General features: G+C 48.4%; 1 protein-coding gene across 4 annotated transcripts in view; it reads right to left on the minus strand.

Moving 5' to 3' along the window:
* The window catches only part of LOC119661584 (NACHT domain- and WD repeat-containing protein 1), a 275579-nt gene that overhangs the window by 71967 nt on the left and 179447 nt on the right, over window positions 1-24165 (minus strand). For all 4 annotated transcript variants that reach the window (XM_038070985.1, XM_038070984.1, XM_038070986.1 and 1 more), the window contains exons 12-15: window positions 9353-9499; window positions 8877-9177; window positions 8373-8496; window positions 8098-8209 (exon numbers count right to left, since the gene is read on the minus strand). In XM_038070985.1, the coding sequence (XP_037926913.1) occupies window positions 8098-8209; window positions 8373-8496; window positions 8877-9177; window positions 9353-9499 (684 nt within the window). The remainder of the gene's footprint in view (window positions 1-8097; window positions 8210-8372; window positions 8497-8876; window positions 9178-9352; window positions 9500-24165) is intronic.

A 24165-nucleotide genomic window follows, 5' to 3' on the forward strand; every position in this document is an offset into this window, starting at 1 on the left:
ATCAAAGTACTCAACCCATCGCTCCAATAAGCTCATTCTGTCGGAAATCAGATTTGCCTCATTGTCTCGGCAGGATGAGCATCGAGTTGTGTAAGGCTTCATCCTGCTGACTTGTTGGTAAAACTTGCGTTTACTGCGCCTGGTGCGGTTGCTCCTTCTACGTTTCGAGTTCACAAACCTGTTGGTTCCCCCAGGATTCTTTTTCCGTCTATGAAGTCGCTTCTCCGCTGGACGGAGTTCGTAATAAGTCACTGAGCGTGCCCGCTTCCTTTGAGAATGCAACATTACTCGGTATGCGGCATTCTTCCGTTCCGTTGCTAGCTTACAATCATCGTCAAACCAGCCGTTCCGACTCTTTTTGCGGCTGGGTCCAAGTATGTTGTGGCCTTGTTTATGATAACGTTCTTCAAGTGATTGTAAACATCATTTGTTGATGCTTCATCTCCAGGATCTCTGTTGTTATTGCGGCATCCATTTCCCTCTGATAGGTGTTGCGGAGGGCTGCGTTGTGGATGGCTTCAGTGTTAGCTCTCACCTGATTGTCAGAGGGGATTCCGGGTGGTATTGTTATTCGAGCTCGGAGCACCATGCCAACGAGATAGTGATCCGAGTCTACATTGGCTCCCCTATATGTTCTGACATTCATCAAAGCTGAGAGGCAGCGGCAACACGTGGTCAATTTGGTTGTAAGTGGTCCCGTCTGGAGGGGCCCGTATATGTTTGTGGCCAGCTCTCCGAGCAAACCAGGTTCTTCCAACAACCATTTCGTGTGACCCTGCTAATTGAATAATCCGCAGTCCGTTATCATTTGTATTTTGATGCAAGCTATGGAAGCCAACGTATTGTATACGGCCTTCGGCCTCTGTCCCTACTTGACTGTTGAAATCTTCAAGTATGATTTTGATATTATATCTGGGGTAGGCTTCGAGGGTTCATTCTACTGCCTCGTACAAGGTATCCTTCTCCGACTCTGCAGTCCCCTCTGTAGTGGGTGAACGTTAATGAGGCTTATGTTTCTAAATTTGCCTCGCAAATGCAGAGTGCATAAGGAGCGCACGTTCCATGAGAAAATGCGCAGATCGTTAATCCGTTGTCGTTGCCGGGTTCGTCGTTGTAAAATCCATCCTGTCCGAGGCTGCTTTCGTGGCTTCGTAGGAAGTTGTTTTCCGTGTAGGGTTGTCAGCCCTACCCAACCCCCAACCTGGAGGACCAATTGGTACAATTTGTTCTGTTATTAGGCGCGGGAGTCTCGCCTTCATCCTCCTCTGTCCACTGCTTATCGTTCGTGGATACCAATCCACGTTTCGCCATGGGACCTGTACTACCCTTTGACGTCTCACCACCTGGAGAGTATAAATCCCTAGTTGCCATATTCATGTTTGGACACTCTTAGTGTAGACTTAACTACTACAGACTCCCCCACCGCGACAAGGTCGTGTCACACTTGCTAACACTCTTATTGATCAATTGTTCCTTGAATCCCTTCCGTTTATCGATACGCTTCTACGATTCTGCACGTAGACAGATCTTATGATTCCCTTCGAAGTGAGTGTGACCTGTGAAAGGCCTGAGAAGAGCGAGATAGTTCTCCATTTGAAGAATAGCAGCCGGATCATGTAGGAGTTCGGTTTTGAGTTCGGGGGGAGGGGGAGTCCGGGCCTGCCAACCTTTATTGTAGGTTTATGCTCGAACAGAGCGTCAGTGACAAGGAGATGGAAGCCGTAGAAATCGACAAAACCTCCCATCATCATCATTGTGGTTGCTAAGATCATGTTTTTCCATTCCCGTCATGGTCAGTTCAGGTCAACTTTATGAAACCTCTTCTGGATTGCATTCAATTTCCTTTCATCTTACTCCTTCGATGGGGAGTCTTCATGAAGCTTTCTGGAGCACAAAAGCATAGTACTCCAAGAGGGAGAGAAGTGCTACCTAAAGTCCCATCGTCTAACCTCACTTAAGTACAGAAGCTGTAGTCTGTAACGTTGGAACTCTTGTTCACGTTGGAGAGAACAGGCATTCTGGGCTCTGGATATTGTTGTCGAGAGGAATATGCACATTTCAAAATCCATCCTTATCCGAAGTAAGGATAACATTTCATTATTACGAAAATTCCGAATTTTGAAGGTTGCAGGACATCAAATTTCTATTCTTTCTAGTCAGTCATATTTTACCACAAGCAGGGATTAATTCGAGTGAATTCATAATCCCGAATTCAAAGGGAGTCTCGGTGGGACGAAAATGCGGAGGATTAATAGTAAAGATTGTTAATATCATCCCTGCTTTCTCAAGCAGTCTTAGGACCGTCTTTGGCAGACACAGACACGATGGCATTTTGTGGTTTCTGAATGAGTTAACACTGAGCCGTTGTGAATCCAGACAGATAAGAGAATGAAGGACGAGTAAGAAAAAAATGCATAAAAGTTGTGTAGGTCGTAGTTCATTAGTGCAAACTTGCGCAAGGAGGTACATTTAGAGCGTCTGATGAGTTGCTTCCGCCCTGGACGAAACCGTCAGTCAACTTTTTTGGAAAAACTTGGGTGACCCAAAAAAGAGGAGCCCGTGGACCACAAGAGAAGAAGTAAGTTGCTTCCTAAGAGGTCCAGTCCCTCAGGGGTCGTTAGCGACTTTTAACGGGTCGCTTATGATACGGGGTGTGACGTCCCCGAGGTGCCCGAGTAAGTAGTTCTGCCCCCTAGCTGTGTCCTAGGTAGTAGCCTCGAGAAAGCTTCTCGGTGAAGAGCGAACCGCGAATGACCGGTACACGTCGGGACACACTGGGAGTCTCCGGAGCCGTCGACAACTCTGTGTCGGCGTCGACGGGGTGATGTGAGCGTAGCTCTGCCAAGGTGGTAGTTGCGACGTGTATCAGGAGCCAGCCCCTTCGGGACCCTGGTCGGGAAGTGTGCATTGAACCGGTGTTAGTAGACCGCGTTGCCCCGAGCGAGCGCTGATCCGTCCGTGAATTCGGTATCAGCTAAGCGTAGGTCAGGCCTCAGGGAACTGGGGTAGGTGCTGTGTCCCCGAGGGCATACCCGTTCTTGACTATTGCGGCCCGCTCCCTTGCACACGATGCGCTGGTTACTTTTTCATGGAGAATATTCAGAAAATTATAAAAAAAAAAACGACGAAACAACAGACAAGGAGGAAGAGCTGGGTGCGTTTGGGCGGAGCACAAAAATGCGTCGTTCACCGCAGCGATCAGTGAAAGAGGCAACGAGGGCTGATATACCCGATGAGACACGCCCAAATAAAGAGGAAGCCTCATCAAGTGCCGCGACTGACCGTGCGGAGATGGCAACTCCATTACCTTGCAGTGCTCCTGTTCTGGAAGTAAGCTCAGTGAGAAACGCTAGTCCTGAGCAGATGGATTTGGACACAAATCGAGTGGAAGTGCATTCGCCCGTCCTCGCTAGAACCGAAGAGGAAAGGCTCATCAGAAAGTGCGCAGCAGTGGTGAAACGTATGCGGTCTTCAACGTTCCTTCAGAGGAACGTCAGCAAAGGCGTCAAAAACGGGCTGATGGAACTGGAGGAACTACTGGACCGCATTTCCTTTTATAGACGAACGTGGAGAGCAGCGGAAGACGATTGTAGAGCAGAAACAGTCGCACTCCCCGCTGAGAATGCTGCTTGCGTCAAACGGACCGCAGATAGCCCTCTGCAAAGTGAACTGGGGAAAAAGCGGAAAGAGGACGACGTGCCTGAAGGAGACTTTATCGAAGTAGTCTCCAAGGCCCAAAAAAAGAAGGCGAAAAAGGATAAAAAGAAAAAACGGACTCCGTCGCCAGAGACACGTCTGTTCAAAAACAAGGAAACGAGGAAACGAAGAAGGACTAGACCGTCGGCTTTGCTCATTAAGCCGACGGAAGGCAAGACATTTGCGGAAGTCCTTAGTGAAATCCGCTACAGGATGAAACCCGAGGAGAACGCAGCAGAGGTGTCTTCGATATGGAAAACAAGGGGCTATTGGGGGAAAAGGCTCTTGTTTCCAGCCTAGAACCCATGTGCTCTCTAGAAATACAGGATCTTGAGTGCTTCACAGAAAAGGCCGAAGTAGAGCAGGCGCTAAAGCGTGAATGTCCAGAGGTAACCAATGCCCGGGTAGGTATTACCTCTGTAAATGCTCGAGGCCAAAAGCTCGCCGTGGTGGAAGTCCCCGAGCAATATGCGAGGAAACTCCTTAACAGTGGGAGAATCAAAATCGGATGGGTAGTATGCAGGGTGCGAATGCGGATAGTCCCCACCAAGCGCTACAGGTGTCTGGACTATGGACACACGTCAGCAACTTGCAAGGGTCCGGACAGGAGGACAGCATGCCGGAGATGCGGCCAAGCGGGTCATCAAGCGAAGACTTGCAAGGAAAGCGAGAGTTGTGTTCTCTGCAGGGATCGTGGCGCGTCTGGCGCAAGCGTCGCACACACTGCGGGCTCGGGACGGTGTCCGATCTTCAGGGCGGAATTGGAGAGGGCTAGGGTGCAAACGCCATGATCCGCATTTTGCAAATTAACATGCACCGGAGTGCAACCGCAGTTGCTAGCACAGTTCGCTGTGTAAGTAAATGCTGATCTAGTGCTGATTAGCGAGCAATACCGAAACAAGGACCCGTCCTCATGGTATCTCGACTTATCGGGCACCGCTGCCATCTGGGTTCGGGACGACGTTCGACTTCGTGTTTTTGCCGAAGGCCGGGGGACGGATTTGTCTGGATCCGATGTTTAGGGATAACGTTTTCTAGCGTTTACCTGACGCCGAATGAGTCGATTCCGGACTTTCGGCGCCGGCTTGATGCTCTGGAGGACGTCGTTTCGAGCACGGAGGGACGAATCCTGGTTGGCGGTGATTTTAATGCCAGGGCTTTTGAATGGGGCATGCCTCAGTCAGACTCCGGAGGGAAACGGATTCTGGAAATGGCGGCGAGAACCGGGCTCGTAGTTTTAAACACCGGATCCACGCCAACGTTTCGGCGCCCAGGTTGTGAAGGAAGCATTCCTGACATCACTTTTGCGTCGGAATCTCTGGCATCATCGGTGGACGGGTGGCGAGTCCTAGAAGACTTCCGGCAAATGATCATCAGTACATTGCGTTCGAAGTGTTTGACGCTACTTGCCGGCGAGCGCCAAAACGACGTTCCCTTTGTGTGTGGAACGTCGCGATGGTGAACATCGGAAAGTTCGTCGAAGCTCTTGCAACAGGGGGGCACTCCGGGGGGTAGTAGCGTCGCAGCTGACACCGTCGTAAATTCAGTGATGAATCTGATAACGACGGCGTGTGGGGCTTCCATGCCCCGGAGAGGCCCCAGGCGCGACAAGCCTTCTATGTACTGGTGGACGGCAGAAATTGCCGACCTACGGAAGGAGCGTCATAAGCTCCGCAGTTTGGCACAACGTTTGCACGCCATCGAGGAGGCATGTGCCATTAAGGCACAATATAGATCAGCAAAAAGGAGACTCCGCAGCGCTATAAATAAAAGCAAAGCTCGCGGCTGGCAAAATCTTGTTAATGAGGTGAATGATGACCCGTGGGGACTCGGCTATAAGCTTGTCACTCGGAAAAAGGGGGCTCTGCGGAAGCCCTGCATATTGAGCACCGACCAGATGGACCGCATAGTGCGGGCATTGTTCTCCAGACACCTTGTACGGGTTGATGTAAATAGCGCGGAAAGCGTCGTGGATTGCCCCCTTTTCACAATGAGAGAGCGCGAAGAAGCGGTTCTCACTATGAAAAACAGGAAGGCGCCAGGTTCTGATGGCATCCCGGCGGAAGTTTACAAACTTGTGTTCCGGCAACGGCCAGAGTTGTTGCTCGAAGCGTTCAACGCGTGCTTGAAGGAGGGCATTTTTCCTTGTCGCTGGAAAGTGGCCAGACTCGCGTTGATCAGTAAAGGAGACCCGGAGCTCCCGTCTGCATACCGACCGCTGTATATGCTTGACATGGCCGAAAAAGTGCTCGAGAAGCTCATCAGGGGTCGACTCGCTGAAGCGATCCGTGCTGCCGGGGACTTATCCGCAAGGCAGTTCGGGTTTAGAACAGGGAAATCTACAGTGGATGCTGTTATGGAGGTCGTAGATGCGTTTAATCGAACCGGGGCACACAGCCGCCGATCTCGAGGAATAGTGCTCCTCATAACGCTTGATGTCAGAAATGCCTTCAATTTCGTAAGATGGACAGATATGCTGGGCACACTAGAGAACTCCTTTCACGTGCCAAGCTAACTCTTGCGGATATTGAGGGATTATCTGAAAGACCGCTCCCTGTTCTATGAGACGCTAGAGGGCCAGAGGAGGATGGAAATCACGTCGGGAGTAGCGCAGGGATCCATCCTAGGGCCGGACCTCTGGAACGCTTCCTACGATAGTCTGCTGAGACTCGATATACCCGAAGAGTCGCGCCTGGTCGGTTATGCAGACGACATTACGGCACTTGTTGCCGGACGCACTGTTGAATAGGCGCAAAGCAGACTTGGCATATTGATGCGACGAGTAAGCGGATGAGTTACTGCTCACCATTTTTGCCTTGCCCTGGAAAAAACCGAAGTAGTCATCCTGACCAGAAGGAGAATCCCGACCCTGCGTCCCATATCGATCGGCGAGTTGACTATAGAGTCAAAACCAGCGGTTAAATACCTTGGTTTAATGCTCGACTCGAAGATGAGCTTCTTCGAGCAAATCAAAGCAGCCGCGGACAGGGCTGTTGGAGTCGCGGCCTTGAGTCGGCTAATGGCGAATGTCGGCGGCCCTATATCAACTAGGAGACATCTCCTCATGGGAGCAACGCAGTCCGTCCTTCTCTATGGTGTGGAGGTATGGGCTGATGCCCTTGACAAGGAGGTGCATCGTAAACGCCTCGCTCAAGTGCAGAGGCGGGGAGCTTTGCCAGTGGCGTCTGCTTATCGCATCGTCTCCGAACCGGCTGTGATGGTGATTGCGGGAGTGATCCCCGTTGCCCTCCTTGCCAAGGAGCGCAAAGCTATCTATCGCCGTAAGAGCGAAAACTTAAGAGAAGTGGTTGCCCGTGAAGAACGTCAACGCACCCTTAGCGAGTAGCAACTTTCTTGGTAAAATGAGCCAAGGGGCAAGTGGACTGCGCGGCTCATCGACAAATTAGACCCATGGTTGAATAGAACGCACGGTTAGATTGATTACTTCCTTACCCAACTTCTAAGTCGGCATGGAGGTTTTCAGTCTTACCTGCACAGGATTGGGAAGACGCGATCTCTTGATTGTGTGTTTTGCAATGGAGTGGCGGATGACGCTGAACACACCTTTTTCTCTTGTGAGAGGTGGGACGGCCTCCGCCAGCAGCTTTATGCAGACACAGGGGAGCTTTCTCCAGACAACATTGTCAGAGAGATGCTGAAGAGCGCTGGCAGCTGGAGTCGTATTGCGCATTATGTTCGGGCTCTTCTTATTACGAAGAAGATTGAACTCAACCGGCAGAGGGATCGGATGGTAAGGGGTTCCCTGAACTAACAACAACTCCCTTTCTCCCCTCCCCTCCCGTTGGTGAAAGGAATTCCCTGACTTGAAGGCTCCCAAAGCCGGGAGAGCGGGAGGGCTAGCCCGAAGTAATGTGTCAAACGGTTCCATGTTAGTTCTCTGATGACAGGGAGGTGTTTAGTTGGTAGTCCGCCAGCGTGCTGTTGCGGGAGTCCAACATTCTGTGCGTCAACGCATTCACCTACCCTACTCCCAAAAAAAAAGAGGTCCAATCCATCATTATGTGGGTGCGGACTCAGGACTCACAGCATCTTCAACAAAAAAATCACTTCGGTCACGCTGCTCCCAAAGCAGCGTTTGATTAGTTGCCTCTACCTTCGATGAAACCGTCAGTCAAGTTTTTTTGTCTACAGATCTTTGTCAGCTAGCGGGTATCTCTAAAAGATCCTCAGATGTTGATGAGTTCCATGTTTTCATGAAGTATCTACTCAAATACTAGGTAAAATTCAATTTACATTCTCGGTACCAATGACGTAGTTTCAAAAAATGTTCTCTGATAATTGCGTTTACCAGGCGCAGTTCGCAAGAATTAAGTGCATACGCTCAATTTCACTTAACACATTGGACTCAATCAATATCCATTTATTTATTGTTCTACTCACCACTTTGCCCATATTCAGATCCATGATAATAATCCGCGAATCTTCTCCACCGCTAATCGCCAATGTATTATTCATGGCACAAGTTACGCAAAGTACGGGCGCGATGTGTTCTCTGTAAAAAAACAAGTAAATGCCATGAAGGAAAAATAGAGCGAAGATAATCCAATAAAGTTTTCCCAGGGAAACCCGGCTTTTTTCCTGGAGCTCACGTTGATATCATTAGCATTTCGTCCATTAGGCGACACCACCTTTTTTCAATACCCAACAAGGCTTACCTGATGTGCGCTTTCAACGAGCGATTGTTCACGTTCCAAACGATGATGGACGCGTCCTCTGACCCGGTGACCAGCATATTCGAGCCCGGCGGGACCACCATACTTGTCACGGGGGCTGTGTGTCCTGCGGGAGATAATTTATCAGGTTAGGGGGTGGCAATTCAGTCGTCATATTTTCATTTGGGTCAGTGTTGCTGGTGATGAATGGATACGTCCAGTTGGTTATGGACAATTGCAATCATTTTTAATTTTAGTGGTGAGTCCTTCACTGGTAGGATTATATCCTTTTTTGAATTCCAGGCGAACAAGTGAAACAAAGTTAAGTTTTCCGTCTTTTCTATAAAGCCATTGTCGGTTACAAATCCATTTACGAGTCTGCACTACTATGGAACCTAGCCCCTCTGTAGCTAGACATGCAGGATGAATAATTCATGAATCATCGACCTGCAAAACCACCGACAACACTTTCCCCCATCCATCCCCCCATGGGTTGCTCTCACTTACCTTTAAACGTATGAACAAGGCTATTGGACATGATGTGCCAGAGCTGCGCATCCCCCACCTTCGTTGCGATAACAAGATGCTGCTTTGACGGAGCCAGAGCAATATCCCGGATTGGACCCGTTCCCGAGACGGTCATTGTTCGTATCTGCGAGGGAAGAGGCACCGGAAGCCATCCTGTCATGGGAACGAGGAGAGGCACAGTGTAACCGTCACACCAGGCAGTTGCAGAACGGACAGTGATGCTCAGCAAGGAGTTGTCGTTCTCATCGTGCTCGTTGATAGGACGCAACCATGAAATCAACTAATGGAATTAGAATTAGAATTGCGTTAGTCGTCACATTTCATCCCCCATCTTCATTTCAAACTCGTGTGACACGTGTCCTTAGATTCCACAAGTTTTCAAACTTTTTCCATTCCTACGTGTCTGCTATGTGGAGCTGATAGAACGCTTGCCAATGGGGATGGATTACACCTACCTGGGCTCCTAATTGCATGGGATCGCGTGTGAGGACATCACTTGACTTCCTTATCGTGTAGTAGATGAGTTCGATATCTCGGTCCAGAATGTAGCAGCGAACGTGCTCAATTAGACACCGAAGATAGCTAATCGATACCGTTTGTACCTGCAATGGGAAAAGTTCAGTCATTAGGATTTACGACACTTTAGTTTGGATCTAACATATTAATCGGGCGAGAATGTTCCGAAAGTCTAAAACTGTGATTCTGCAGAAAGACCGAAAGGATGGGGTTCGAAAAGTTCGGGTTTTTGTTTCTCGGTAGCCTATTTTGGTAGGAGTGGAAGCAGCAGTTGATTCAAATCTCCTCAACTGTAATACACGTATCTGTATCTAAAGAATCAATAACGAGAGTTAATGGGGTGAAGCTTACCACTGATTCTTCCTATTATCCTTTTCAGACGACTGGGCAAGCTAATGGCATCAGAATAGCGCAAAGGATAAATTGCCTCTTTCTGTTGTGGCTATTGGGAATATTTTCAAGATTTATGCTGCGATGAACACGCAAAAAGTGTGAAATATGGTGGTAGTTATCAAAGATCTGGATTTTGGGTACTTTATTCCTACCTAGAAAAATTGAGGAACCAGATTTCATAATAAGTGTAATCGTGGAAGCAATTCCGAAAAATTGATATTCGGGAAAGCCATTAATAATCACCGTATCGAAGCTTTTATAGATATTTACCACGATTAAAGCGCTACATGGGAAGATGGAAGGAACCGTTATTAATAACATTCCAAGTACGATACGAATTGTAGCTTCTCCGAGGCTTCCGCAGAAGTGGTTCTGACCCTCTAGTCGCCACTATACCTGCTTTCTAGGTAGTAGCTTTGAGAAAGTTTCTCGGTGAAGAATGAGACGTGAGTGAGGGGTACACTTTGGGGCACACTTGGAGTCCTCGGACCGTCGACAGATCTCTTTTCTGCCGATGTCACCTGCCAAGGTGGTATTTGTAGCGGGTTTCATAAGTCAGCCACTTTGAGGTCCTGGTCGAGTAGTTCGCATTGATTCGTAGTAGACCGTGTCACCCCGAGGTTGATTCGTCTGTGAGCTCTGTGATCAGCTAAGTGTAGATGGCCTAACTGGAGTATGGGTTTGGTTCCCGAGAGTACATCGGTTTCTGCCCATAATCATGATAGTAGGAACGAAGGAAGAGTAAGCTGCGTTTTGATTTGGTACGAAAATGCCTCGTTCATTGCAGAGGCCAGCGAAAGAGACAACAAGGGTTGAAACAGTCGATGAGACACTGCGATCCGTACAGCAAAGTAAAGAGGTAATCCTGCAAAGTGTTGCGATTGCTGGTACGGTGACGGCAGTTCAAGGACCCAACAGCGCTTCTATCGCGGAAAAAAAGACCAAAGCAAATCGCTGAAACTAGACCGGTGGGCTTAGATATGACCTCAGTGCAGTCAACTTTCCCTGCTAGAGCGGAAGAGGGAAGGCTTATCAGGAAATGTGCGGCAATTGTTAAGCACACCTAGTTTGGAACCTATCCTCAGAAAAACGTCAGCAAAGGCGTGAAAACCGAAATAATGGAATTGGAGGGGCTCCTGCATTCCATTTCTCTCTAAGAGTGGTCATGGTCAGCAACAGAAGGCACGCAAAAAGCAGGAAAAACGGCATTTTCCGCTAAGAACACCGCCAGCGCCAAATGTACCGTAAATAGTACATTGCAGAGTGAACTGGGGAACAAGCGGAAAGAGGATGACCCGTTTGAAGAGATTAAGTAGTCTTCTGGGTTTAAAAAAAGAAGACAAAAAAGGACAAAAGGAGGAAGCGACGTATCGGCCCTCTGTAAAATCGTCTGTCTCAAGTGAAGGCTGCTACGAATGGTTAAGCACTAAAAAGGAAGACTAGGGAACAAAGGAGAATTAGACAATTAGCTCTGTTCAGTAAACTGACGGAAGGCAAGACATTTGCAGAAGTCCTCAGCGAGGTTGGCTATAAGATCAAGTTCGACGACAATGAAGCATGTCTGCCTTACGGACAACGAAGGGGAGTGATAGAAGAGTTAAGTCTTAAGACAATTGGCAAGAGTTCCTTATGCGAACTGATTAAGGGGCGTCTGGGAGAGTTCGTTCTGCGAAGTTATTAAGTGGCAACTGGGAGAGAAGGCCCAGCCATCTGCTATCTGGAGATGAGAAATCTTGATTTCCTCACAAAAAAGGTCGTAGTGGAGGAGGCTATCAACGGTGAATGTACAGAGGTAATCAATGTCTGGATAAGTATCACCTTTGCATGTCTCCTATTTAGAAAATTCGAAAGGGTTAGCAGGCTGCAAGAATCAATCATATCCTACAAATTAACAGTCACCTGAGTGTAATCGCTTACTAGTGGAGGTTCATTACGAAGGTAAAAGTTCATCTATCTATGTAAATGGTTGCCATTTGACCAAGATCCATGATCTGGTGAGAGAACAAACTGGTGTCATCACCGTAGCCGTTGAATTCCCCCACGTCACCCTGGCGGACTCCGCTTTGGATTTCAGGTTTCCCTGAAATTTTGCCTCGGTGCACTACGTAACATTTGGTACCATCAAATGCGGCTATGATCATAGTTATTAGTTTCTGCGAAATGGCCGTCCTGTGTAGAGCATGCCAGAAAAATAATAGTCATAAGCTAGGATAGGCCTGGCCCCAAAACCCAACTGTTGTACCCTCATCATATCAACCTATCTGTCTTTTAGATTATGGGCAAGAGGTTTAGAGGGGTTATGTACAAAAGGCTGTTTCCGTTCGTTGCGATAGAAGAAGGGTTTTAGCGAGCCTGACCGACGGTCGATACAATAGCAATGGTCATTGATGTGTATTGGATTAAGGGCATCTTGGCTAAACTGGGGATCCCTGGTTACTTAGCTTGAATAATCGAAAGTGAACTCTCGGAGAAACTTCTTTAGTACGAGATAGGTCACGGGTCGAAAGAATATTTTGTAAGGGAAAGTGTTCCCCAAGTCACATTATTAGAGCCCGTGGTGTGGAATATCGCCATCATCAACGGCGCAACAACCGGTATCAGATGTAGGCCTGCCTTAATGAGGAACTCCAGATACCCGGTTTTACGTCAAGGTCCACCAATTCGATATCCCTGAAAGCTGTTTGGCGTCATGACCTGCGCCATCGCTCCATCTTAGGCAGCGTTTGTCTCGTCTTTTTTTACCATAGATATTACTTTTACAGACTTTCCGGGCTGGATCATCCTCATCTATGCGGATTAAGAGACCTGCCCACCGTAGCCTGTTGAGTTGGATTTTATTCACAACCAGACGGTCGTGGTATCGCTTATACATTTCATCGTTATGTAGGCTACGGAATCGTCCATCCTCATGTAGGGGCTAAAAATTCCTCGGAGGATACTTCTCTCGAACGCGGCCAAGAGTTCGCAATTTATCTTGCTAAGAACCCAAGTCTCCGAGGAATACATGAGGACTGGTAAGATCATTGTCATGTAAAGTAAGAGCTTTGACCCTATGGTGAGACGCTTCGAGCGAAACGAAATAGGCTTTGTTGGCAGCCAACAACCGTGAGCGGATTTCATCGTCATAGCTGTTATCGGTTATGTTTTTCAACCCTAGATAGGAGAAATTATTAATGGCCTTAAAGTTGTAGTCTCCTATGTTTATTCTTCGCATTTGACCAGTGTGATTTGATTTTATTGGTTGACTGGTTTTTGGTGTGTCACCATATATTTTGTCTTGCTTTCATCAGATCTCGCGCCGCCTGCTCGATTTGAATGAAGGCAGTTTGTATGTCTCGGGTCGTTTTTCCCATCATGTCAATATCGTCAGTATAGGCCAGTAGTTGGGTGGGCTTAAAGAGGATCCTACCTCTCCCAGCTACTTGACATCACTTTCTCCAAGTCTAGGTTAAAGGGAACTCATGATAGGGCATCCTCTTGTCGTAGACCGTTTTTGATGTCGAATGGTCTTGAGAGTAATCCTGCTGTTTTTATCTGGCCCTGGGGGGCCTTGGGTACTAGCCCCAAACACAGGGGTCCGCAGAGCATAAAGAGTGGGTTTTAATTGCTCCTGCATTGGTTTGCTTCAGCCCACTCAATCCCCAAACAAAAATTAGGTTCTCCTTCTCCGCCATAAGCCTGAACTTATTAAGGGAATTTTCGTCCACTTTGGTCACGTTGCTCCTAAGGCGGGGGTGACACAGCGTCTGATGAGTTGCCTCAGGCACACAATTTGAACCAATAAAGGAAATGCGCTCTCTCTTTATAATGGAGCTTCCCTCTTCGATTGCGACCCTCGGACCTCATTGGTGAATTCAACCTTCAGCGATTTACCCTGTTTTTGCGTTAACCTCCTGGTTGAGCGTTGTCAACTTGGATCATCGTTTTGGGCACCGAAAGTATGTACTTCCATTACAAGTCAACAATAAGTGATCTCGGTATATCACATTAAACAATACTCGCCGCTTTCACTACAAATTTAAGGGAATGAAAAATTTAATATTCTTCTAGTCTGTTTACGCTTCAGAATTCTTCCAAACACCTCCACTCCCATGCTTGTTTTAAATTTCCGAAAATGCGTTTTTTTCGGACACCGCTTCTGGTAACCTTTTTTAAGGTTTTGTGTGGGATTTTCACCCACTAAAACCACCCCCAATCTCTCCTTCTCCGCGGAACCACCGCAAAGAATTACTTCGCGGGGTGGACTGCGCTTTAAGCGACCAAACCATCCGTTCTTCGCGTCCTCCTTGCGCGCTTCCAAGATCCACCTTTATACTTTTGATTGCGGAGTTCATCGTGTATCAGTTTCCCTCCGACTGCAGTATTTCTCCGACGATGTTCTGCGGGCTTATGCTGATTTACAGCGAGTCTTCCAGGTTCCTCCTCTCTTAGCAAAATCGTGGATAATGGTACATAACATGCTCCGGGTTCTTAGGTGTGCAACCACATTCAGAACAAAAAGGAGAATCAGATATTTCCTGTAACCACCATGCCCTAACAAGAATTGGGTGAGATGATTGCTAATCTCGCCATGTCGTCGCTTAATCCACCTGTCAATATGAGGAATCAAAGTGTGGGTTCAGCGACCCCTCCGCTGTCACTTTTCCAGCGACTTCCGCTTTGCCGTATTTCTGTATTTTGTATCCTTTTCAGGTAGATTCATTCTCCTTGAAACCCTCTCTTGCTTCGCCAGAGAATGTCCTGAAGCTGCTGCCACCTTCCGATTACTCTCACACGGTGCCGTGTCGAAGTCATGATGTCGCCACTAACACGAATACTAACCGCATCCTCTTCCTACGGTTGGTAACCAAGACCGCCTTCGTGTTTTGTTCCGCGAGGTCAAGCTGAACCATCTTCAGCTACGCTTTTATGGCGTTAATGATTTCGTTAGCGTCTACTTCCACGTCTTCAGGCTGTTTCGGGACGACAACGACGGGTAGATCATCTGCGAAACAGATTATCGCGACCTCCTTTGACACGGGAAGGACAAGGATCCCATTATAAATCACTTTCCACAGGAGAGGACCCAACACTGAGCCTTTTGGTATTCCTGCTGTGATGGTATACTGCCTGGATCCCGTACGAAAGTGTCCTCTCCAAAAGGTAACTTCCGAGGAGCTTAGTCAAATAACTAGGGACACTCGTTTTAGCCAGTGAGATTTTCATCCACTCCCAGCTGGCTGAACTGAACGCATTTTTGATGTACAACTTCACCACGGAACAGTATTTATTAGACGAGATCGCATCTCGAGCCAGCTTCAAAACAGCATGGCGTTGATTATTGAGTGAGCTTGTCGAAATCCAAATTGTCGCTCGGATAGTCCACCCTTATATTCAATGATAGCGAGAAATCTATTGTGTTTCTTACTGTGTCGATAAGGCACATCGGGTGGTATGGGGATGGATGTCCCGACTGCTTACGGGGCTTCGGGAGGAAAGCCAGTTTTTACTTTTACCGCCGAGCGGAGAAAACTCTCTTTACCATGCATGTTTCAAATACGCTAATAAATAAATCAAGACTTGTCCTAACAGTGAATTTAAGAGTTCTATTGGGAACAGCATTCAAACCGGGAGCTTTGTTATCACCAAATCGTGCTCAGTTACCGCAGGTATGGTGTAGACGTCCTATGCTTGGTTATGTTTTTTGCGCTTCTCTGTATCCGGCGGCGGGGTGGGAAAGCCTCATCACGATATCGAGGAGAAGATGCAGGCAGGTGGTGTTCACCCTTTCATCTTTTTGTATGCTGTTCCCCAGGGGCTTTGGTCTGCCTCTGCACAAAGCTCCTTGAAGCATTCTCGCTTGCTGGTTTGTATAGCCTGCTTAAGCCTACCTCGAAGGTTCACATATACTTACCGCCTTGGCATAACAAAGTCGCATGCATAGCATCTCTATGATTGCATCCTCTTAAAATTTTGTTATGGACCAGCCCTGGTTTCCAGCTTCACGAGAACGTACATCGCCGCGTCTTCCATATTCGATAATGGAGGAAAATTGCCTAGCGGTCGCTATTAATATAATGTACACGAACAAACCAGGCCATTCTCCCCGTCAATGTGGTACTCACATATGTTAGATCGACTATTGACCCGACCCTCTCCCTCGAGAGGTGAACCCTTTTTCCGGATCTGTACGAACCAAGTCAAGCTCCTCGAAAGCCTCTAGCAGGATACGGCCCCTGTGTTCGACTGCCCCAATCCAAAGCCCACGCGTTGAAACCACCCACGATGATCTTGGAGTTTTGACTTCTTCCATCCGAGATCAGAGTACCTAGCATTCCTTTGAATTGTGCTATCGTCGCGCACGTGGAACACAGCAACTAAATATGTAGATGGCAACTATTTTTGCCCCGACGAATCCAATTTTTGGAAACTCCATCATTTTTTGAATGGCTTGATTTCCAACCGTGCATATTACCGCCTTGTCAGTTATATCTACCGCCCAGACATCACTCTTATTGCTGTGATAAGGCATGCTGATTTTGACAGCTTCGATTCCCATCTGATAGATGGTCTGGTTTGAGCCTGATTTTTATCAAACACAAACAAACAATGAGCATCTGCCGCTGCCTGCAACGTACTGACAGTTGAAACCATTTTTCATCTTGCAAAGCATACATTCAGGTGTAGCCTTGCACTCCCTGAATATATGACTTTCTCCCCCACATTTTCTTCATCTTTCTGACCAGTCACAGTCGCTGCATTTCACCGCTATGTGGTCAAATTGAACCCTCACCTTCCTGCGGAAATTTTCAGCCATTTTGCTCGGAGACTTCTTCAGCTTTAACATCGAATCAACCCAACCAAAACCACCATAGTACCATTCACTAGGAGGCGTAAGCTGGATGACCTGAAAGCCATAATATTACATGATATGGAGGTGAAACGAGAAACAGAGGTCAAATATTTGGGAATCACGCCAGACCAAAAATTACTCTGGAAGACACATGTCGGAAACACTTGTCGGAAAGCCACGAGGGCTCTGATGACTTGCAGATCCATAGCAGGAAAAAAATGGGGTTGCAGCCCGAAGATACTACTTTGGATATATACTGCAATAGTAAGGCCAATGATTACCTATGGAGCGGTAATCTGGGCAGAAAGAACCCAACTCAGCACACAAGCCAGGGAATTACATAAACTCCAAAGGCTGGCTTGCGTGTATATCAGTGGGGCAATGAGGACATGCCCAACGGCATCCCTGGAGGTCCTTCTGGGATTGACCCCTCTCCATCTGCACATACAGATGCAGGCAAGGGGATCAATATTCAGGATGGCCGGTAGTGTGAGTGAGGCGGGGAGCTGCCTAAATCGAAGGAAGATTGATATCCTTTCTAGGCGGTATCCCGAATTACTGATACCGAGGGACAACATGACAACGGGGTTTCACTTCGATAAGAAGTTTGAAACACGTTGGAGTAACAAGGCAAACTGGGAGAGCGTGGCTGCAACATACGGCTTAAACCAGCAACTGATTACTTGGTACACTGATGGATCCCTCACAGCAGAGTGAGCGGGTGTCGGTGTTATTGGTCCAAGGAAAATGTACTTTAAGCCAATGGGCAGGTACACTAGCATACTCCAGGCGGAAATATGCGCCATAGACAAAAGTGCCTCCTTTAATCTGCAAAGGAATTACAGGGGGCAGAACATAGCTATTCTCACCGATAGCCAAGCAGCGATCAAAGCATTTAGGTCCAACCAGGTGAACTCTAAACTGGTATGGGAATGCCTTGAGAGACTGAATACACTCGGCTCGTCCAACAAGGTCTGGATACTTTGGGTTCCAGGCCATGCTGGGTTAGAAGGCAACGAGGCAGAGGATGAACTAGCCAAGAAGGGAGCAGGGATGCCTTTACACGGGCCAGAACCCTTCTGAGGAATCGGAAACGGTTTCATGGCTATGAATCTAAGAAACGAAGAGAAACGGTTGAGGGAACTATATTGGGCGGGCCTACCAGGGATGGAGCAGTCCAGGGTGCTTATTGGGGGATACGAACCCATGCGTACAAAGGATTGCTTAAACTTCACCAAAAAGAACCTCCGAATCATCGTGCGAATTCTCACTGGTCATTGTCGGCTGAACTATCACCTAGGGAAGCTAGGGATATCTACCGACATTGCCTGCAGGCTCTGTGAGGAGGAGGACGAAACCTCTATGCACGTGCTGGGACAGTTTCCGGCACTTGTGCAAAGTAGGTCGATACATCTTTTTTTTTTTGTGCGTACACGGAGGTGGAAAATCTTAGAAAGACACGTCCGCCGCAGCTCCGCCGCCCAAACGGCGGAACAACAGCGGGCGCGTGTGGGATTCACACCCACTAAAAACCACCCCCGGTCTCTCCAGCCCCAGCCCCGCGGGACCACCATTGAGGTATTACTTCGCGGGGTAGGTTTGCTCTTAGGCACTCATCCTTCTCCTATTTGCAGCTTTCCTCCTTCTTTATTCTTTCAGCAACTCCTCCTGCATTTGGATGATTGCGGAGCCAACCGCAAGCCACTTCTCCTCGGACTCCAGCATCTCAGTAACCAAGCTCTCCGGGGTCCCGCTCCTGCCCAGCACCTGGTTTAAGCTCCTTCTCTCCATCGCAAATCGTGGGCAGTGAAACATCCCATGCTCTGGATCCTCCGGTATGTCATCGCATCTGGGACAGTTCGGAGAATCATCCAACCCAAAACAGTGCAGATACTGCCTGTAGCAACCACTGTGTCCCGTGAGGAACTGGGTAATGTGGTAGTTGGTATCAACATGTTTTCGCTCAAGCCACACCCTAATGTTGTCCTATCTAATGTCGTCCCATCTGCGTTGCCAGAGATCAAGCGACTCTGACCTTGCCGCATTTCTACGCTGTGCATGCCCCTCCATATGTCTTGCATTGTACAGGACACTCATTTCTTTGGCCAGAATGTCAACCGGGATCATGCCTGCCACCACCAATACTGCCTCATCTGATGTGGTTCTAAAAGCACTGCAAACCCTCAAAGCCATCCGCCGGTAAACCGAGCTCACCTGCTTCCGTCTCTAAAAGTTTGCAAGCGCCTCTGCCCACACAGGCGACGAGTAGAGCAGGATGGAACGCACCACTCCAGCTAGCACCAACCTCCGGCAATGTTTCGGCCCACCAATATTTGGCAACATTTTTGTAAGTGCCGTGGTGGCACTGGCTGCCTTTTGGCATGCATACTCTAGGTGCTCCCTAAAACTCAATTTGATGTCAATTATTACCCCCAGGTATTTGATAGCCGGCTTTAATACGACCGTATGTCCACCGACCTCCACTTTTACAGTGTTATTTTTCCTGCGTTTCGTTATTAAGACGGCTTCCGTTTTCGCGTCCGCCAAGGTCAGCCCGGCCTTTTCTAGCCAGGACTTTACCGCTCTCACTGTTTCTGTTGCGTAAACCTCCACATCTTCTGGGTGTTTTGCTGCAACAACTACAGCTAGGTCATCAACAAAGCCGACAATCGTAGTCTCCTCTGGGATGGGAAGAGCAAGCACCCCATTATACATGATATTCCACAACAGGGCACCAAGTACCGATCCCTGTGGTACCCCGGCTGTGATAATGTACTCTTTGGGTCCCTCATCCGTCCCGTACCAGAGAGTCCTCTCTGAGAGGTAGTTTTGCACCAAATTCGCTAAGTATCTGGGGACACCTATGTCAGCCAACGCCCGTTTAATTCTATTCCAGTTGGCCGAATTGAATGCGTTTTTGACATCCAACGCCACCACGGCATAGCAGCCGCCAGAAATCATTGCACCTTTTGCCAGGTTTACCACCATGCCAATTGCGTCGACCGTAGAGTGGGCGCGTCGGAAACCAAACTGGCGTTCCGACAAACCATTGCTGGCTTCGACGATGGGCAGGAGTCTGTTGTAGATGACTCTCTCCATCATCTTCCCCATTGTATCCAACAGGCAGATAGGACGATACGACCCTGGGTTTCCAGATTGCTTGCCAGGCTTCGGAAGCAACACCAACTTTTGCTTTTTCCACTGGGCAGGGAATATTCCTTCTTTTAGGCACGCCTCGAAGGTGGCGAAAAGGTCGGGCCTAGTCTTCACCGCCAGTTTCAAAGCTCGGTTGGGGATGCCATCTAAACCTGGGGCCTTGTTGTCACCGAACCTACCACATATTTCCCGCAGCTCCTCCACAGTTACAGGCGGTATTATGCCGACATTTGGCTGGACAAAAATTTGTCTTCCCCTATTTTCGTGGTGAGGGAACAGAGTGGTAACAATCTGTTTCAGGAGGCGCGGACAGGTCACCTGGAGTGATTTCCGCAGCCTTTTCATCACCACTCTGTAAGCCTCGCCCCAAGGGTTTATGTCGGCATGGTCGCACAGCTGTTTGAAGCAGTTCTTTTTGCTCCTCTGAATGGCTTCTTTTAGGCGGCCTCGCAATTGCTTGTGTGCCTCCTCTCGACCGTTGCCACCGGGTTTTCCCCTGAGCCTCTGGCAAAGCCTCCTTGCCCGAAAACATGCGGCCCGCAAACTTGCGATTTCGTTGTTCCACCAGTAGTTGGGTTGCCTACTGGGGAGCAATCGCCTTCTGGGCATAGTAGCATCGCATGCTTCCGTCACCCATCGAGTGATCTGGGTGGCTTTCTCTCCAGCCGTACCATTCAGGGATATGTCGGATTTGAGCACCGCGGAAAACGTGTCCCCCTCGAACGCTTTCACTGTCCAGCCAAGCATACCACCCGGCATTTTGCGAAAACTCTTTTTCGAGCTCGATCCGCCCTTGATCTCTATGCAGATTGCCTGGTGGTCGCTGTGAGTATAGTCCTCACTGACATGCCAAGCGATTCTACTAGCTAAAGTGGCACTCACGTATGTCAGGTCCACTATAGACCCCAGGCCCCTTCCCCGGAAAGTGTACGAAGACCCAACATTCGCCAGTACCACATCCAGCTCCGTGAATGCTTCGAGGAGAACACGTCCGCTGACATTAGTTTTCTGGCTGCCCCATTCAAGAGCCCACGCATTGAAATCGCCTCCTATTATGATCGGCCAACGTCCTCTTGCATCCAAAACAAGAGCAGCAAGCATCCGCTCATACTCGACGAGTGTAGCGCTGGGTGGAGCATAGCAGCTGTAGATGTGGATGCCCTTCACCTTCGCTCTGATGAAGCCCTCCTCCGGGTGCTCCATTATTTCCTGGAAGGCTTGTTCTTCACAAGTCCACAGCGCTGCTTGGCCCGTTTAGTCTTTGACCCAAACGCTACTCCCGCGGTTTCGGTATGGTTCACTTAGTATGGCCACATCGATGTTTTTCTCGCGGATGGTTTGCGCGAGTAGATCCTGCGCCGCCTCGCAGTGGTTGAGGTTGATTTGTATCAACCTCATCTGCGATTTGTGCTAAGGGCTCTCCTGTATTCCGGGCACCTGCTGCTGCCTGCAATGTGCCGATGGTCCACACTCTCCTTTCCTTTGCACAGTAGACAATTTGGGTCAGCTCCGCAGTGTTTGCTGATGTGGCCTTCCACTCCGCATCTCCTGCATTGCTTTGACCTGTCATTTGGGTTCGTGCATGACTTCGCAATGTGACCAAAGCCAAAGCATCTAAAGCACCGTTTTAACGCCACCTGTTCCCTAAGGCGACACATAACCCAGCCTATTTTCACTCTCTCTGCTGCTAACAGTTTGAGTGCGTTCTCCACTGGTAGGCTGATGATGGCAGTTTGTGTTCCCCCATAGGCTTTCCTTAGCGTTTTCACCACTGACTCTTGTAGTCCGGCAAGATCGAACTGTTTCTCCAACGCTTCGCGAACCTCCTCCTTCGTCGTGATTTCATCTATATCTTTGCAGATTATAGTGATCTCCGGCCTGCTAGCTCTTATGTCGGTTTCCTGCCCTAGAGTCTTCCCGATTTGGCTTAAGAATTTGTCCGCGGTTACATCCTTGGATTTCTTAAGTTCCAACATAAGATCTCCCTTCTGCGATCGTCTAATACGGCTGACGTTGTCTCCCAAATTGGTGAGTTCGGGGTCTGCCTTCACTTTCCTGAGAATGTCGGCGTATGACCCTTCGCCGCGTTTGGAAATGAAAATCACCTCCGGTCTAATCTTGCTCCGATAATTTATTTTCCGCGGTTCTACCTTCCTCCAAGCTTCCGCATCCGCCTTTGAAGGTTCGATCCCTTTTCTCGAGGTAGCCACTGCAGTATTTTCGCTGGTAGCTTCAGACATACTTTTCATGAACTCCGCCTTTTTGGGAGTTGAGTCCTTTTTTCTTTTCGGGGTTTGCTGGCCTGTTGAGTCATTCAGTTTCTCGCGCAGCCTCTTCCCCGGTTTCTCCCCTTTTGTGTTTTGAACCGGCGTTACTTGAGTTGCCTGGTTCACTTTTCCAATCGGCGACTTCCCTACTCGTTCATCCTGGGCCTTGCCGTACATCAAACGGATGCCTCTTATCATGGCCCTTATACTTTGGTGAATGTTCCTGCGCTCCTTTATAAACTCTCACAGCTCAATGATCTTTTTACCGAGGGCAGTAAAGGCAGCTCCAGACTGATCATTGCCCAAAACATCGCTCGGGTCAATCGGCGTCAGTGATTCTTCCTCATCGAAGACTCCCGCTATACGCTTCTCACTGGGGGTAGCGATCGTGGGGACTTGTGCCCGTGTGGGAGGGGATCTGCGAAAAATCGAGCTCCTTCTGAACGGATCGATCACTGGAGCCAGTTCAAGTTCCTCCCGTACGCTTGTAACATTAGATGCCACAGTAGCCAAGGTTCCCACTACTGAGGCACTGTGGTCGTTGGATATCGACGGCCGGGAACCCGCTTGCTCACTCCCAAAAACTGCCGGCACTGGGTTTCCGAAGCCCTGCACCGTAACTTCATTCTTCTTCTGCTTCTCCATGTTTGGTTTTATTTCTGGGTATCCTTCCCATAGTCAATTTTTATCCACGGGTGGGCGTTTACTTCCCACCTACACGGCCTGCGCATAAACATGCCCATACACGCACATCTCCGGATGCGTGCATGTGCATGGCCATGACACATTCGCCGAGCATTCCCTTATCCGCACGAAGGGACGCGCCTGATGGGAGATTTGGCAACTCCACACAGGCGACTCGTTTTTGCATAGGATGGTTTGTGGTCGATACATCTGGGAGAACACTTAATACCATATGCAATGCTGAAACTTCTGGAAGTGGGGAACATACTAAAGTTCCTAACGGTTACAGGCCTGCTTGAGATACTATGATCAACAGGTACACTATAACCAATAAAAGGGGCACGCGGTGCGACTTTCCCTTAACAGAATAATAATAACATCGAATCTCCTTTTAAGGAGCTTTCTCAAAGGTCTGTTAGCGCCGGATCGGATTTGACCTTGTTGAGGATATCCGCATATTTCACATCACCTTTTTTTCGGGATGATAATCATTTCGGGCCGTAATCTTTTTTTCATGTGTCGCACTTTGATTTCCATCAACCTTTCTTCATTCTTCCTTCTTCCTTACTGTGGACTTTACCTCCCTTGGCATCGATTGAAGCCGCGCCGTTGTTTCCACGATTTTGGTTTTTTGTTTGCCTTCTCCTTTGCCGGTGAGAGGTCGTTTTGCCTTTTCTGGTCCTGCGAGGTTCTGAAAGAATCTTTCGCATACTCTCTACTTTCTTTTTCAAGCAAACCTCTCTTTGGGAGGATCGGTAGATCGACGGATCACCGGGCTTCTTCTAAATGGACCAAGTTTTAGGTCCTGCGACATCTCCCGACTAGGTGTAGTCACCCCGCAAGGAGCTAATGAATGGCCAGTTTGTGTAGAATTTTTTGGAACAGGGGTGTCGGTACTAATGTACTTCTTTTAAATGCCTTTTTCTCCAGGCCATTTGTAGGATTCGATGCAACGGTGGCCAAGCAATCCACCACTGAGACACTGCAGTCGAGGGATATCGACAACAAAACCTTTATACCCGAAGCGTCCAGCTCCCGGTATCCCAATTTTTTTTTGTAATTTCCCAAGTTGAATAAAGTTTATTTTAAATGTGGCGTGGATCCATTTGTTGTTCCTGCCAAGCAACAAAAATCATCACCATGATCTACAAGTCCTTTCGAAAAGGCATTTTGTAGTTCGAGATCGAAATCACAAAAGCTGCTAAAACAAGAGTGCATTGGTGAGCCTAACCGGACTCATACACCTTGATATCGAGAAATGCTATGCAAATATATTCTATACGGCTAATCAGATGCAAAAATCCTTAACTACACTGTTCACGGTATTTGCTGGCGTTGACTTTACTTGATTGTATCTTTGAAATGTTTGTGAAAGTGTTCGATGTATGTTCTCCCAAGTAACAGGAATCAATAATTTTCC

The sequence above is a fragment of the Hermetia illucens genome, chromosome 1, assembly GCF_905115235.1.
Source record: "Hermetia illucens chromosome 1, iHerIll2.2.curated.20191125, whole genome shotgun sequence".
Lineage (NCBI taxonomy): Eukaryota > Metazoa > Arthropoda > Insecta > Diptera > Stratiomyidae > Hermetia > Hermetia illucens.